This window comes from Gobio gobio (genome assembly GCF_949357685.1).
Source record: "Gobio gobio genome assembly, chromosome: 10".
NCBI lineage: Eukaryota > Metazoa > Chordata > Actinopteri > Cypriniformes > Gobionidae > Gobio > Gobio gobio.
Window position 1 is genome coordinate 1,026,471 of NC_137116.1, and position 18,385 is coordinate 1,044,855.

At 36.6% G+C, this 18,385-nt stretch overlaps 1 protein-coding gene across 2 annotated transcripts in view; it reads right to left on the minus strand.

The window, feature by feature from the left end:
- Nucleotides 1–15,831, minus strand: part of dpp9 (dipeptidyl-peptidase 9) — a 45,303-nt gene extending 29,472 nt beyond the window's left edge. The window contains exons 1-8 of one of the 2 annotated variants that reach the window (XM_079827634.1): nucleotides 15,674–15,831; nucleotides 11,225–11,315; nucleotides 10,891–11,129; nucleotides 9,984–10,096; nucleotides 9,692–9,865; nucleotides 9,407–9,575; nucleotides 8,776–8,886; nucleotides 4,574–4,702 (exon numbers count right to left, since the gene is read on the minus strand). In XM_079827634.1, the coding sequence (XP_079683760.1) occupies nucleotides 4,574–4,702; nucleotides 8,776–8,886; nucleotides 9,407–9,575; nucleotides 9,692–9,865; nucleotides 9,984–10,096; nucleotides 10,891–11,129; nucleotides 11,225–11,280 (991 nt within the window). In that variant the 5' untranslated portion in view covers nucleotides 11,281–11,315; nucleotides 15,674–15,831. Of the gene's footprint in view, nucleotides 1–4,573; nucleotides 4,703–8,775; nucleotides 8,887–9,406; nucleotides 9,579–9,691; nucleotides 9,866–9,983; nucleotides 10,097–10,890; nucleotides 11,130–11,224; nucleotides 11,316–15,673 lie in introns of both variants that reach the window. The other variant, XM_079827633.1, reaches the window with a different exon arrangement.
- Between the last annotated feature and the right edge of the window lie 2,554 nt (nucleotides 15,832–18,385).

Below are 18,385 nucleotides of genomic sequence, written 5' to 3' on the forward strand. Positions count from 1 at the left end.
TGCATCCCTAGTTAGTTCACCCAAAAAATTTACTAATTTAACTACTCACCCTCAAGTCATCCAAGGTGTAATAAAGGCCTTTTGAAGCGAATTGATGCATTTGTGTAAGAAAAATATCCATATTTAAAACTTTATCAAGTAAATTATCTAGCTTCTGGTCGATCGCCTAACCCTTTAATGATTCCAGCATTAACCAAGTACCACGGAGGAAGCAGTGCTAATTTCAGTGACAATTTTTTTTATTTAATTAAACAAATAAAAAAATCAAAAAAATTTCAACGTGTGGTTGAAAGTAAATGATGGTTGACGATAGGGCTGAACGATATGGACAAAATTTCATATATCGATTTTCATGCCAGATATCTCGATATCGATACAATACGATATGACTACGTGTTCGGTGAAAACCAGAATCTGAATTAAAATGTGTTTGATTTAAGCCTACATTTCAAAAATTTGTGTCAGAAAATGTATTGTTTTTAAGCCTTTCGCACGTACGATCACACAGCTGTAATCAGTCTAGGCTGGTCCCTGGAGCTGATGATCAAGTGCATCACATGATCAACAGAGACAGGCGCGCTCAGAGCTGTCATATCACAACTTTTCAGTGTTTTCAACCACATACTGTTTATTTTAGGTTTCAAACATATAAATTCACATAAGTACTAAAAAAAACAATACATTTAGAGTTTGTAAAATACACACTGATGTCTATGGAAGAGGTAATAATAATCCTTTCCATTATAATTCGACACGTTTTATTCATATCAGATACACATTGTAAGTAACTTCAATGTTTACTCTATTCTATTCCCAGTTCACCAGCCACTTACTTTTAAGTATTTTCGGGAGAAGTGGATGAATTCACGTGTTGTAAACATAGAGGTTGTAAATCCAACAGATCCGATTCTCTGAACTGCGTCTGCAGCACAAACTAATGCTGCCTTCACGTGCTATCGGAAATTTGATGATTCCGACTTCTGAAATCGTGATTACGAGCGCATTGCATTCAAGTTTCAAAATGTGAGGGCGTTCATGTGCAATGTTTACCTAGGAAACTCGTATTTACGATAATTCCGAGAGCACGTGAAGGCAGCATTACACGGCGGCGCCCATCGCACATACAGCTCAACTAACGCGATCGTTATAAAGGTGTTTAAACAACAATATACTTCCACTTGCATGTATTTGACAATCGGAATATCAGATATTTCATGCCATAGCTAACACATTTGTGAATATTCTGAATAAAAAAAGAAAAAATGACAAAAGCAGATAATTCATTCAGCGCTGTTGCTGCTGCTGCGGTGTGTCACGTGACAAGCAATGACGTGTCACCATGGAAACGCCGCCCCCCTCTCAAGTCTTTAAGCTGGCTTTAGCGGTGCATTCAAGGGCACTCGTAAAACTGATGTTTGTTGTGACTGCCAGAGTTGTATGCAGGGCGAGCGCAGAGAGGGGAAATCTATATCGTCTATATCGTTGCTTTTTTCGATAGTAATATCTTGAAAGTTCATATCTAGATATAGATACGATAACGATATATCGTTCAGCCCTAGTTGACGATGCAAAAGAGCTCAATTCAGCGCACACAGAAAGCTGCCTCTCAGACGTCAGTGCACGAGTACTGAATTAATCTCTTTCACATTTTTATGCACTTGAATGGACAAACACACACAAAATAAAGTCTAAATGTCCGTTTTGGTGAGTATTCACGTTAACACAGATTTGTCTTCAATGAATGTAAACAGTTGGGAAAACATCAGGGCCCGTATTCATAAAGAATCTTAATGCAAAGAGTAGCTCCTAGTGACAAAATTCTAAGAAAATTCTTAGAAATGTGGGCGTTTACTCTTAAAATTAACTAAAAAATCCTAGTAAAGAAAAAAGTAATTCAGAAAGCATCTTAACCCTTTAAAAGAGGTCTTAAGGTCAAATTTGTTAAGAGCACAGATGAGGACTTTTAAGAGGCTTAAGAGTTTCTTTAGTAGCGGAGAAAATGGCAGAAAGACGAAGAGGGAGAAGAAATGTGTTGCAGACAATGGATAACAGTGACTTAATAAGACGCTATAGATTAGATCGTGCAGGGATCATGTTTGTTGCATTAAACCCAACTTTCAAACCACCAATTAAATAGACATGCCAGCAATCAGTGTAATTGGAAAGAGTGGAACAATGTTTATAATTCTAAGCCAATCAAATACCTTATAGAAAATTAACAGCATGGTAAATAATAAAAGGATTTATATACACTGAAAAAATTATTTGTTGAATTTACTAAAAAATTATCGTAAGTGGTCGCAATCAATTAATTTGATCTCAATTTAAACAAAAACACATGCAATTCCCATAAAACTAATTCATTTTTTCAAATTAAAATAAAAAAACTACATTTAAATTATTTAAACGAGCACAAATTAATTATGCTTAATTTACTCGGGCCATAATCATTTTTTTCAGTGTACATATATATAATGTGTGTGTGTGTGTGAGTGTGTGTGTGTGTGTGTGTGTGTGTGTGAGTGAGAGAGAACGGTAAAATAGGACAATTTGTGCTTGTAATTTCAAAGTGAAGAATATATAAAATAGACCCTATACTTAAAAGCGCTCCTTTTTTCCCCTTTTTGGACAACCAACCAATCACAGTCTTCAAAAGACTGTGTCATACGTAGCAACAGGGTCAGCCCCGCCTCTTCACTAAGATAAAAGTTTTTGTATTTTCCTTGCTCAGAGTTGCTCTCAGATCGGTCCCGAATAGCTCTTAAGCTAAGACTCCTACGTAAAAGTTTTTAAGCTAAATTAGGAGTTTTCTGAGAGGACTCTTAGAATCTTTATGAATACGGGCCCAGCTGTGTATCAGTGTATTGGATCTGTGCATTCAGCCTTAAAGTGACAGCAGTCTAATAACCTTCTGTTGTCCATCATTAAAGGGGCACTTCAGCGCTGGGAAGATGAATGTGTATTTAAACGGTGTCATTTATGTAGCCTTCTAGACTGAGAAAAGACAGAAAATGTATTTTTGTCTCGTGGATGAAAGACAACTCCCAAAATGCACTTGCTTCGCGGGCCTACGAGGCCACGGCTATTGGTTATCACTTGCCCACCGCCCCCAACGCCGTTTTGATATTCATAGTAATAAAATAATTTGAGCCGAACGAAAGTCACGACACAAACAGCAGGAGTCAGATTTCATTCATCACGAGAGAAAATCTGAGCAAAGCTGAGGTAAGCACGGCTGTCATTCTCGGCACGTGTCCAGTCTGGCGCGTTATTAGATCGCATGTGGAAGCTAAGCTTTCATAGGAATTCATTGAAAAATTTAAACACTCACTTTGCTCCGTACCGCTCCGTTATGAATGCCCGAGCTGAGCGGCAGCGGGCGTGCGCATTTACATTCTGTGAGTGAGATCCCACCCCTGTGGGCGGGTTGAAAACATGGGGAACTAGCTCCTGTAGTCTCTAGGCTCTGGCCAAAAATCCTCAGATGACGCAAAATGACGATATTTGCGTCATCTGAGGATTTTTTCCAGAAATAAAATACATAATTATCTCTCCTCAGAGGGATATGAGGGGGAAAAGTACCATAATTTGAATATACTACCGGGTTTCTGCTGATACAAAGCTTAAAGGCCCACTGAAATCAAAATAAAGTTTTTTAGTTTTAGTATGATTATCTTAGTCTTAAGGTTATGAATAAGCTGGTGTATTCCAAAACAAATGACAAAATTTGCATTTAGGCATTCAAAACTTACAGTCTCTCACTTCTGTTAAAACGAATCACAGATTTTGATGACATCATCGCAGACTTCACCTTCTCATCAAATCTTCTGTCCAATTAAATGCACTCTAGAATCTGAAGTCCCGCCCCCTGCTTTATAAATAGACCCTGAACTGCATCTGAAAACGGTCAGTTGTTCACGCATTTACTATTTTCTACATGGTGAATGGCACATAGTGCACTATACATACGATAGGAAACGATTCAGACAGTGTAAATATGTTTTCAATTGAGGCGAATGAAGTCTGGGTTCACGATAGTTTCACGCACACCGCACATACATAGTCTAGACCAGAGCCGTTGACTACATACACGAGAGCGCAGCGCGGATCATATGCGCGAGTCGGCGCAGACAACAAAACATATTGGACCCATTTAAATGCTGCACAGAACGCTGTATTTCAAGGAGATATGGAGGAGATTATGATGATAAACGGTTAGATTCGGAGGAAACTGGCATTAAAAAAACAGAAAGGCTTTAGTCAAACTGTGGTAATAACCAAACGCTATTGGCTGTTTCAAAAAAGCGGAGGGGCTGTTAACAGCTGAAGCCGTTTGAGGATAAATTACGTTAACACATTGAATAATGCTGCGCGTTCCAAGGCACTTCAGTGGGCCTTTAATGCTAAATCACTGAAGTTACCCTTTAAATGTTGTTTAAAAAACAAACTACATTTGTTTCACTGTATGTCTGTAGGATTTTTATTTTAAATAGATCATTTTTATTTTTATAGAATTGATTCTCAGTTCCAACCATATGTCTGTGTTGCTTCAACAGTGTGTGTTTGTGATTACCGGTGCGAGGATATCTGTATACATCTGCCTTCCGCTCCTCCAAAGCTGGTGAGGGCACATGGATAATCTCTACTTCCGATTCATCAACCTCCTCATACAGCAACTGGAGCGTTCTGCCTCCATCTGCACCTACAAGCAAACATAAACAGAATAAGGGTATGCAGCAGGTGGTCGATGCATTTTGTGTCCAATTACGCTGATGTACAAATAAATCAAAACAAAAACAACACTTTAAGCCTGGTTTATTCTCGCCGCTTCCGCATGCTTTCGAAGAGTGCAAAAGTGCATGTGGAAAAATATGACGTCATCACGGTGTGGGAGGTCCTGCACATGGGAGTACGCAAGCCCTCATTTGGCGTGGCAGTCTGAGGTTGTTGTTTTTTTTTGTACCTTTGCTTGCGCTTCCGAAGATGCACCACTTCGAGGCGACTCTGGCTGAGCAGTTATATCTGTACCAGCAGTAGGGCTGGTCTGAATAACATTTTTTTAGCTTCGAAGCTTCGGAGGGAGGGGGCTGAACATATTCTTCTCTCTAATAAAGGCAGGAATCTCGAGAAGTGGCGCGCCTCACGCGGGCAGGGCTCAAATGCTCCGAGAACGGACACTGCACTAGTGATACAAAACACACAGGTCTGTTCGTCCCAATAAAAAGCTCCTATATTTCGCAGTGTATTCATTTAGATTGATAATAATAACGGGTAATAGGCTTGCTGCGATAGGCATAACACCGCTTTAACAGGTATAACGCTGGTTACACCACTTGCCCACCACGGCACCGCCCCCCCACCATGATTTTGATTTTTTTATAGTAATAAAATAATTTAGTACAGTTAGAGAACAGACACTACAAATAAAAACTGAACGTGTCTGCCGAAGTCACAGCACAGAGCAGCAGCAGGAGTCAGATTTCATTCATCATGTGAGTGAGGAGCTGAATGACAAGATGCCGGCGAAAGATTTGGTCTCAACGTGAAATGTAAAAGCACCTATTTAAGTGAGTTTGTCATTGTACTGTTTTTGTTGTTGTGTTTTTCATTTAATAATAATAGGCTAATGAACCCACCATTGAAGCAACCTGCCCCCGAATTGACTCATTCATTGACCTGTAATGTGGCAGTGAGAGAAAATTCTCACAGTCGAATCTCGAGGAATATAATGAGGTTGGGTTCCTATTCAACTGTCCATCCTATCACAAATGGCTAGGCTATAAGATAATGGGCACTTCTCCCGGATGAGCGCATACGCACCGCACGTCAACCAGAGCGAGAGCAAGATCGTACCCATCAACGAGCTTCGTTTGGGTTACGGAAGCCGTCGGCAGCGCTGTCATTTTGTTTTTAGACCACACAAATCAACAATGTCTCTAAAGTGTGTTTTTAGTTGCAAGGGAAAGATATCCTTGTTCAGCTTCCCAAATAACCTAGAGTTAAGGAACCTGTTTGTTTTTCCGGAGCAGTAATGGAGTTGACAAGTGTGTTTGTTTGTTCCTGGTCAGAAGACGAAACCGCAGGCGGTGAGTGAAACTGCATCAAATGTCTACGTTTTATTGGTAATCGGCGCGTAAGTTAGGGTTGGGCGATGTCTCCTAAATTGCCAGTTGACGATGTTTACAGTAAAACATTGTGATGGACGATGATATCGTCATTTTTTTTTAATAATACAAATATATAATTTACTATATCTGTATTTTACTATCTTTTTACATAAATACTATTTTCTACTTAAAAACTATATCATATCGTTATTTTACTAATACGAACCCATATAACGACTCATCCGCGCTAGGTTGCACGTGAGAGAAAAAAGTAGCTTCCTTCCACTTAAGAAGAGTTGTGCACTTTTTATTTTAATATACTGTATCTCTTTACATGAATACTATTTTCTACTTCAAAACTATAATTTCGTTACTAACGCAGTGTTTTGTATGTTAATGCTGTTTTACGTGAATAATACCGAGTGAAGCACAAAGCTTTGTTTACAAAGGAAATAAATTTGCAGCCATGAATGGATTCATGCCGAGTGAGAGAGGTAGCTGAGCCCAATAAGATTTGTCAGCTTTTTTATTCTGTTTTGCAATTTCCGTGAATTTTAACAATAGGCCTAACGTTAGTCCATTTTATCCCACATGGACATACATCTCATTTCTTTTCTCAAATCTTCACTCGGGTCGCACCCATTTTCGCAGGGAATTATAAAAGTTTATTTCTTTCGTTTGTTTATAATTAAGTCGATTATACCCATCCACGTCCTTTACTGTGGAAAGTAGAAAAACACTGTAGGACGAATAGGCTACCTTTTTACTTAATTTTATTTAACACAGTTTGTGCTTGTTATTAGACTTGGCAAGGCGTGTCGAGTTTATTTGAATAGCGCATTTCACACACACAGGCCATTTTACTTTCGTTTTCTCTGGCAGTGAATAATCAAACATAGCTTAAATGTCTTGACCCTGTGGAAGATAAAATTCGCTCTTCAGAACTTTTACAACAAGTGTTGCTTTGCAACATCAGGAGAACACATGAAGACGAAGATATTTGAGAAGGTGTCTATCCAGCTCGTGTTTCATCTCGTGCAGAGCGGTATATGACGCATCTTTGAGGGGAAATTACTTTTTTTTTTTAAACTAATATTTAATTTTCTTATATTCTTTAGGTTACCATTATTTACTGATAATTGTTTAAATGTTTTCCAGGCTGTGGTGTGTTGTTTCACTGACGGAAGTGCTGAAATAAACACGCATGCTTATGAAATGGATGTTTGAGCCGCGTTTATTATTTCAAAATGTAGGATATATCTGGCATAGACTACAGTATTTAAAATAGAATACATGCATTAGTTATATTATCAATTTAATTTACAGAGCAATCCCTGCAAAGTTTTTAGTTTAACTATAGAAGAGGATTTAGTGTGCGTCGCACTCACAACAAGACTCGCAATAGGGGGCGTGGCATCACGATGGTGGCGCTCCATCGTGATGTCAGTCAGCCATCATCGTCCATCGGCACAACCCTAGCGTAAGTGCATATAATGTAAACAACACGAACGTATAATGAATCGAAAGTTATCCAGGGATAATGCCATGATATATTGTGTGTGTGTGTGTGTGTCTCTTTAGCTCTGCCCACTGCACGCCGTCACAAGTATGGCTGTTTTCGAAAAGAATCGGTACAGTGTGTCTGTCTTTTATAAATATAATAAAACTAAAGACTCTTGAGATATGAAGGACGCAATACTACTCTATAGGTACTCAAGATGATTGAGATTGGCAGAAACTGTGAGTGTTATGTACCCTTTAAATTTCGTTTTATACAAATGTTCTCATATCCATATATTTTGTTCTAATGTCACAAGTAATAATTTCAAGATTTCCTGTTTTTTTTTACACAATTCTTTGATTCTTTTGTAGAGTGGGTTTGGTGAAATGTACCAAAAACAAACATCGTCATGTGTACCTTATTGCTTACTGCTGCTTCCTGATGGTTTAGAGGACAATTACTCCCAGTCGACCCCTGTCGTGTTAAAGAATAGTATAACGGCGAGCGCGTCAAGTATAAACACCTCGTCTGTTTGGGGAGGTTCACAAGCAATCAGCGGAAGCTCGCGGTGCGGAGCCAGGCAAAAGTATAAACAAGGCTTCAGCAAGCTAAATAAAACAACAAGACTTTCTAGGTAAGTGGTTCTCAAGCAGGAGGCTGGGCCCACTTTATATTCCCTCACAAACTACTGTATTTTTTTTGAAGATTTGAATAACATTCAGTTCTTAAATTCTGGAAATCACAAAATGAATTGTGGTTAAAGGTTCACCACAATTAAGGTTAAAGGTTGTGGTTCACCCAAAAAAGAAAATTCTGTCATAATTTACTCACCCTCAAGATGTTCCAACCCTGTACGTGTTTCTTTGTTCTGCTGAACACAAAAGAAGATATTTTGAAGAACGTTTGTAACCAAGCAGATAGAGCAACCATTGACTACCATAGTAGGGAACAAAATACTATGGTAGTCATTGCTCTATCTGCTATGCTACAAACATTCTTCAAAATATCTTATTTTGTGTTCAGCAGAACAAAGAAACTCGTACAGGTTTTGAACAACTTGAGGGTGAGTAAATTACACTTCTTTTTTGGGGGTGAATATTGTGTTGGACAATGGGGGGCCTTCAAGCCAAAATGATTGACAACCACTGATTTAGGTGTTCAACAAACCTTCAGGAGCAGCTGGAGACCACCAGTACCCCGTGAAGCGGTCAAACTCTTCCTGAATCACAAAGGTTGCGACACCGGCAGACTTTGGGTCTTCCTTGACATTATTCAATCCTGGACAGATGTAGAAGAGATATCAGATTTCAGAAACATCTATTCACTGTAACCTGATGTGCTTTATTTATGGATCAATGTTCAGAGAGAAACAAAATAAAATTGTCTAAGAAAATGCATAACATTACAGTTTTCCCTTGTGTAAAACCTACCCCATGAGACTTTTTACACAGCAGAGTTCACCACTTTCCATTTTGAAAAATCATAATTCTGAGTAATTGTAATATTGATGATGTTGCTTGCCTTAGCAAAAGTACAGCCCTTCTCCGAACCATTTAAAAACACACTGACTTTAAGTTGTAGCCATTAATCATAAAGGCATAATGTTCTTCATATACACAAACTTGCATAAATATTTCAGTTTATTGCCTATGTGCTGCATCTGTGCCATTTTGTCGATTTCCAGACTATATTTTTGATTTGTCCCTCAGTTCCAAAGATATTAAGTTGAAAACAACCCAGAACATTCCCTTAATAGTAAACAACATAACTGCTTCTTTATATCAACAGATCAACAAACCTTTATGACAGAAAGTAAGTCTGCGCTCCTCTCCAGTTTCGATATTCGTCACCCATAGGTCGTTATTATTTATGAAGGCAATGAAACTGGGATCACCAGGCGAGATCTTGGGGTCCATGCGAATCCCTGAGCACTGAGTCTTTATTTCCACAGGCTTCATTGGGGCTGCCTGCTAAACATCACATGACTTTCAGGCATGGGGACGCACAGCTTCACACATAAATTATGAAGTAATTTCCCAGAAATATTAAACTGAGGTCAGCAGAATAATCCAGCTAGACTCACAATGAAGCCATTATGGCCGCCATCACGACAATAGAAAAGGCTGTTGCTTGCTTGGAAGAGGAAAAGGCCGCTTTGTGGGTGATAGTCGTAGGACGTGATGCCAAAGACCCCCAGACGTTTCCTCTCACGGAGAAGCTCCTCCTCACGGGAATATACACCATGATGCGGGGTCGCCTACAGGAAGAACACAAATGAATGATATAATTAATGTTATTAATATGTAATAATCCCTCATATATAAGGTTATGCCGTTACTTGCATCATTTACTAACAAAACATTAAGAAATGATACCTGAAAGTGATCTAACATCTGTTTCCATGATAACACCAGGAGGGCTTCTTTCCGTATCTTCTTTGGGATTTCGGAGTACAATAATGAGTTTTCTCTGCTCCCATAGGGCATTCCTATTAAAGTATGACAAGATGAAAACATTAGGGAAATGACAGAAATGGAACAATTTGAACAAAGGCAGAAAAACTTGACTCATGCAAATAATCAGAATCTAAACAACAAAAATGTTGCATCACATTTTCAACACAAATTGAAATTGAAAATATATTTTTAACATTGATAAGAAATTTTACCAAATCAGTACATTTGAATTACTTCAGGAAAATCATTTGACACTGAAGACTGGAGTAACAAATCAGAAAGTAGTTTTAACATTAAAACAAATATATTAAAACAGAAAGCAGTAATTTTAATATTGCCGTTTTTCTGTATTATTGACCAAATAAATGGAGACATGGTGAATATTAGAGACTTCTTTCAAATCTTACAGACTCCAAACTTTAGAACAGTATGTGGTGTGAACAAAAATGTCATGTGGTCCAACCAACATGCATGAAGGGGGAAAAGACATAAAACAGGAAATTATACCAGAGGCCCCCTGCAGGTCCTCATGACTGTGTCTAGGTCTTTACATCAGGTAATTTGACTTATGTCAAGCCAAGGTTGATTTAGGTTGTCAATCAATGTCATGTGGTACAAAACTCTAAAACGTACATTTATTGTATGATTAATTTCTTATCATTTTCTTGATCATGAACAGTCACTGAACTACGACATAACCATTTAAAAAGGCTGAAAAACACCTATATTTTAATAATGAAATGAGGAACTGATGCATTTGTGGATACAAGAAGCTGCCTGGTCATGAAAATGGATGGTTGTGTTCACATTTATGAGAAAAGAGTACCAAGGTAGTAGAGCCGGTGCGAGTGAGGGCCGGACTCATCATGCTTCTGGACGAACTGGAAGTCATGGGGTGCCTTGTTTATGATCATTCCCGAGTACTTCCGGCTGCCGTGAATGATGTCACGCAAGCCATCCCATGAGTGCTTCTCCACAAAAAACTGGGAGGGGACGTCTTCCATTTCTACAACCTCTGTGCTGTCCGAGATGTCATCTACGGCGGTCATTCTGACAGCTGCAAAACTGAGCACAGGAGCAACACATCAGACTAACATTCAAAAGCTATTTGATTTATATCAAATGGAGTAAAAAAAAAAAAAAAAAAAACATTATCATACCTTTTCCAACTACCTTCAGTGTCGTCTTCAAGTTTCACCCTTTTTCCTCTATGCATTAACCAGCATACAACCCTCAACAAGATCTGGCAACCTGCAGGATAGAGAAGAAAAGTATTCACATATTTGTACCCAGTGATGGGGAGTAACTAGTTACATGTAACTAGATTACGTAATTTAATTACAAAATAAATTTAACTGTAATCCATTACAGTTACTGAGGAAAAAATGAAAAATGTTAATGATTAAAGGTGGTTACATCTGAATACTTTCTGTAAAAAGCTAGGATATGTTGAATAATATTAATGTGTTGTTTTGCCTGTTTTTGATGCCCACAATGCCTTCTGCTATTTAAAGGCTGTTTAGTAAAGTGATGCTATTCTGATACTTTTGATTGGTTCCCATTTGAATTTGCAGAGCACCACTTCTGCCAATTACATCCCTTAGTTCCAACCCTAATCAAACACCTGAACCTGCTAATCAATGCCTTCAGAATGACTAGAAAGCTACAGGCAGGTGTGTTTGATCAGGGTTGGACCTAAACTCTGCAGGGCAGTGGCCCTCCAGGACCAGGTTTGCCCATCCCTGGTTTATACCATGCCTTATTTTTCTGCCACGATAACGTAATGTCTTCAAATTATTTTCATTAAGGGCTTTTCTTATGAAAAACTTTTAAACAATTTATTTGATTTAATAAATAACATGTCGTTTAATTAGATTAAAACTCGCAGCCCTCATATAAAGATTTTTGTGATGTGTTTTTTCAGGAGCTGATTAGCAATGCATGTCGCAAATCTGTAAATCTCCCCCTTCCAAACGTATAAAAACACTGCAGGAGGATTTTTTTGGAAATATTTAAAAGATAGAAAAGATAAATGAAAGAAAATTAATACATTTGCTTCAATTGTGTGAATAACGTGTACGGTAATTATGTAATCAATAAAAAGTTAATTATTTGCGCAATACTTGCATATAATCACATGTAAGCACTGTATGCAGTCCTTATGTACTTTCCAATAGGAGGGAAATACAAGCCACTGAGGGTTCAGAGCTAACAAAGCATTAGCATGAGGAATGTTATTAATCTCAGCTCTATGTGAGAGTGTGCAGAGTTGGTAAGAGTGATGTCACGGAGGAGGAAGTAGGAGACACTATTATTCCAAAAAGGTGATGTTGATAATATTATTCCAGGTGGTGTCTATATATGGCTTACCGTAAATGATGATGTGGTACAGTTAAATTGGATTATTTTGTGAACCGGTCACATTGCAATGCAAACTAAACTGGATCCACAACCTGCAAGCTAGAATTGTTGCTTATTTCACATGGGAATATATTCGATAATCATAAAAAAACATCTATAAATCTGAAGTGTCTAAATGGTATAGAAGCTAAAGTTTCATTGAAAAGGTTAGAGAGAGTGTGGAAACTGTAATGGAAAACTAAACGGAAGAAAAAGAGGGGGGAAATGCTGGTATAGCCCATTTAACAATACAACATTGATTTGACACCAAACAAAAAGCGATACAAATAAAAAAGTAATCAAAAAATATCTGTAGAAACCGAAACTTAAACAGTCTGTCTAGCTAATTTGAAAGGTTTCAAAGCAGTGAACCTGCTTGTAAAAGGACAAAACACACATGACTGTAAACCTTTCTTCTTATTCAGAAATACAGTGTTGCTCAATACATTGTGAAAACAATAAATTGAGCTTTTATTATTGAGTTCCTAAAAACACATGAGGACAAGATGCGTACAGCTAGCAGCTCTTGATTTGTATTACAGGCATAATCTAACAACAGCTGATCTCATTGTTATTAAACTTTAAACCTGGGTTTGCATTTGCAAACTGTCATCTGGCTGTTTCTTGTCGAACCAGTTTAAGTGCCACAAATCAAACATTGGTTCCTGCATTTCAAAACTAGTAAGCTACTCTTCTCTCTACTACTACTTTTTATCTTTTAATTTTTCCTTTCCAAAAAAGCCTACATCTTCTCAAAAGGTCTTCCAGGTTTGTGGAATTGCACACAGACCAGCCACTAGTCATATCATGTGCCCACTGAAAACTGAGACCCACACAGCTTTTGACCACTAGATTTACAGAAATCATTTCACTGTTCAGCTTCTGATAAACACATTAAAGCTGCAGTCCGTAAATTTTTCCTCTGTGTCGCCATCTCTGTTTGAAACCTGCAATTGCAGTCATTTGCGGAGATATTATCTGTACGCGAGTTCTCCGTCGGCGCGGCTCCTCAGCGCGGATTAATCTAATGTTTTGAGGAGTTTGTGTGGCTGTCATAAATTCACTGCACCGGTGTGGATACTGTACTTCAGAATCACAATTTATTTAGGTTATACTCCAAGACGTTTAATCTTTCACCGGAAAATGTCATCTGAACAAGTAACTAACATGTCTGCCACTTTTGGAAACAAAACATTACAATAAATCGCGCTACCAACAGTGATTAAATCGCTCGTATAACATCAAACCGTGCAAATTCGTATTATTGTTATACTTTGTTCTCAAATTGTTAATGTTAACAGCATTAGCATTGCGTGACTAAGTGTATTTCTATTTAGTGTGAATTAGCGTTACCTGTAGATTTCAATTTCTGTACAGTCTAATCTTTTGCTTTTGACTACAGGTGAATCTCCAGTTGTCACTGATAATTGTCATTTGGGCCTTTCTGGATTACAATCCGCCATCAAAATGATACATTTAATTATTCCAGCTGCTGCGGCTATAAATTATGCGCTGAAGAACATGCTCCTCACGTGCGTTACTACTACTAGCCGGACTTTCTTTATTTATACAGATGTGATGTATTGACGCAAAGACATGCTTGAATTTCCAGCGGAAATACACCATAACACTCAAATTCTAATATTATTACAAGTTTACCGCTGTGAATAGGGCTACAGTAAGGAGATCGTTTTGAAGACTGGCTTGTTGAGTACTTGCTCAAATTTATTTTGGATAATTTTTTACCAAAAAAAGTTACAGACTGCAGCTTTAATTATTATTTGAAATCATCACTCAATGAGTCATTTAACTATGTATTACTGTTTTTGGAAGGATTTTGTTTTTCAAAACACATTAAAGTATACAAATTCACATCATTTTATATTTACATGCAATGCGGGGATTCCACAACTTTTTGTCAGCTGAACTTATATTTACTTGAAGTAAGCCTTTAGATTTTAAGTTAATAACTTAGGTCGATAATAAAACTAAATCAATAAAAATAATAATAAATAGAATTAAGTTAATTGTCATGACATGCAGTTAAACAAAAAAAAAATTGTAAGCTTTATTTTATTCTATTTTGTTTGTTTTTAATGTAAAATAATTTATTTTAATCTTACATGTTTTATAATTGAATAACTTTAAACACACAAACCCCCTGCAGTTCCAAGGAAACCCTGACTTAATGTAATATTTAATGCATTATGTATATTTGAATACACACACATACATTTAAGAAATATATGCATGTAGATACTGTAGCCTATATATCATTATATTATATATAAATATAAATATTTTACATATATTTTTTCTTAAATATAAATATGCATGTGTGTGTGTATTTATACATAATTACAGTTATGTAAACACAAACTTTTATGTTGAACGCGATTAATTTGTGTCATGTAATTTGACAATTATATTTGTAATAAACGAAGTAGCCTAATCTATCCAGCACTGTTTGGACCTTAAGTATGCTTTCTTCTATTCAATAGTAACAATAGTTCGGGACGTTTCTTTGATGGAAAAAGTACCGTACGCCCCCATGACATCCAAAACGACGGTCAATCACACATTCATGTTTTTAATAAGTCCATTAGCGCAGCTGAACAACCTTCACTACCGGCAAACACACATTTACTGAGAAGTGACGCGTTTTAAACCGATATGTGTGTGATTTGTGCGAGTTATCAGATGTTTTAGATCTGAAGTAAGAATCAGCTGATGGGTGAATGACATGTTTGACCGGTTGTGTGTGCTGTCTGTGCTAACAGTTAGCCGAGCTGCTATTAAATCTAGATGACGGGAAGTCAAGTCAATCACAAAACTACACTTTTTATATATAACTAGATTATCACTTATGAATCGTGTATTCTACTTAACAGATCACACGTAGAGTCAGCAGTAAATAATACTAGTAATACTAATAATATAAGGTGGTATAATCATGTTAGCATAAATATCAGTTTTTCCCCCCCAGCTCTATCAGATGAGCTTTATATCGTCAAACGCTGAAGCACCTTCATCAGCTCATCATCACATTATTATACATGATGCTCGGTCTGTGCGGGTGATTGTCAAAGATCATCAGCTGATTTCATGTCTGCTCGGCCTCTGTTGACGGGCCGCTCATAGCAAACCGCATTGTTATGAACATTATCATTTCAACTCATGATCGCTCAACATCGCATGTGGGTACTTACAGGTAGACCCTCAAAGCAAACTCTCATCTGTGACCTGTCGATTTCTTAAACGTATTTGCTGGTAAAAACAGAGTCCATAAGCGCGAGAACTGCACAAAGCGACAGTCATGAGTGCTGATGAAAACCAACCGAACATCATCAGCCACACAGGAAGTGCCGACGAACACCTACTTCCGCCTTCCGTCTAGCCGCACTCAGTTATAATATATTTGTATATTATATCTAAAACCCCCTAAACCACAATGAATCCGAAACATATATATATATATATATATTTAAAGTATTAAATAACACTTTTTGCTCATGTCAAAAAGATAATTATATAATAATTAAGTTAATGTATTATATTTAAAAGTCCTATAATTTCTCAGAATTCTTTGTGTGCTATGAAAACAAAATATTTGAATAAAGGCTATTTAAATAATAAGGAATATTTACTTCTGATAATTGTTCTCAAATAATTTCATGTGACTCTATAAATGATTCTCATCCAAAGGTAAATTATGCTTTTTTTCTGTTGTAGCCTATAGCCCAAGACGACTTTGCAAGCTGTAAAGCTGAGAAAAAAAGAGAGAAAAACTACTACCAGATATCATCAAATAAAGACCAAAGAGCATTTCAAAGGGAGAGTTCACCCAAAAATAAATGCCATCATTTGCTGCACCATGAAGTTGTTCTAAACCTGTATCTAAACCTAGTTTCTTTGTTCTGTTGAACACAAAAGAAGATATTTTGAAGAATGTTGGTAACCAACAATTATTCATCAACTGAATTAACACGTATAAATTTGTGAAATAAATGTGTTCATATCTATATCATTAGAGTGTGTTGTAGCTGTAGGCTACATAGTAAATTAAGTTTAGTTTACTGCAGTTAAAGAAATGGAGTATAATTGGAGTAAATCCTGCAGAAAATCTAGAGCAGTTGTTTCAACTTATGTTTTTAAGTTAAAGTTAATTTTAAAATTTTAATTTTAGTTAATTTTAAGTCATAATTTTCGTCAACTACCTTTTTTTTCACAGACGAAAACGAAATGATGACTAAATAAAAAACAGTTTTGGATGACAAAAACTATGAGTAAAGTGTACTGTCATTTTCGTTAACGGATAAAAAACGAGATGAAAATGTTAGGGAGGGACGATTAGGGAAGAGATCCATCAGTAATGTCCTGTAATAGATACGCACATCTGAATACTGCAGATCTAACCGCTCACAATCAATGAATAGCACATATTTATGCCAGGTAATTATTTATGAACTAATGCTGATGAATGCTGATGAATAATGAAAATATTGTTTACTAATATGTCTGTGTTGGTCTTAACCCTTGATTGAAAATTACTGCTGTTTGGTCATTCCTGTTATAGGTTATACAGTAACTTTTCTGTCTCTATGATTTACTTACTCATATTTTCTATAAAAATGAGTCACATATTTATGAGAAATGGCTTAAAATAGGTCTTCTTTATCCCTTAAACAGATATAATATAGACATTGAAAATACTATTTTTTATTTTACAAACCTTTTTATTGATATATGCATAAAATGTTATCATATCCTCAGTGCAAATAAGCAACTTCCACAAGAACTATAAACCATAAAATGATAAAAATCTCAAAATATTTTTAGATTATGTTAAAGAATAGGCTAAACTGCCTCTAATCATACATATAAATCATGTGAAACTAGTTTTTTTTTTTCTTCAATTTTCTTCATTTACCGTGTCCCTGAAGTCATCTTCCACCCTGTGTGTATGTATTTCTCGACTTCCAAAAAAGACCACAATTCCATTGACCATTTTCCATTTTCAGGAAATGACATAATTAATTTTTCCTGCAGGAATACAACTGTACAAACTGAAATAAGCTTCAACTCTCACTCCTACCTTATTTTATGTTTATTTTTTTTTAAGTTTTTGAAATGTTATCCTGAGTGTCCCACTCTTAAAGGTCAACCCTGTTAGGCTATGTTATGATGAATGTTTGTCCAGTCAAAAATATGTAAAAACATATCTGACAGTTATAAAAGTTCTGTTTATCTGAAGAAGGTTAGCTAGCTAAATGTTGATCACTTAAAGAGCTACGGCTAACTTAGCTTACAAATTTCCACCCTGTTAATATTATATGTGCAGATCCACATATTACTGATGGCAAACCATGCAGAACAATGACGGAAAACTGTTATGGTGTTCCACCCTGTTATGCTCCGTTCCACCCTGTTATGCTCTGTTCCACGTTAGACGAGTCATTTTTAAATAATAATTTGACAGCAATGTTAAATGTTTTGCATACTAATGTCTTATTTTGGGAGGTAAGGAGCATTAACAGCATATACAGTATATGTTTTTGAACAATTTAATTTGTATTATTTACCATCCTGATGGCAAAAATGGGTACAAAAAGTACCTGTTCTTAATAATCAAGACATTCTATTAATCAATAATTGTTTTGTTATTGTTTCAAGAATAAAAAAATACCATGATGGCATACGGGACATATACTATCCAAGAAAAGCTTGTTATTGTTTAACATTTACATTATTAACATTTTGTGATAACTATGTATATGTCCCTAACAGGATGGAACACCTTCACGGCCAGTGTCTGAACAATGAATCTACCCATAATTATAATTTTTTAGTCCCTGAGCTTGACCAATATGTATTCCCAATAGTTAAACGCCACTATTTTGGTAGAATACTAAAAACATGAA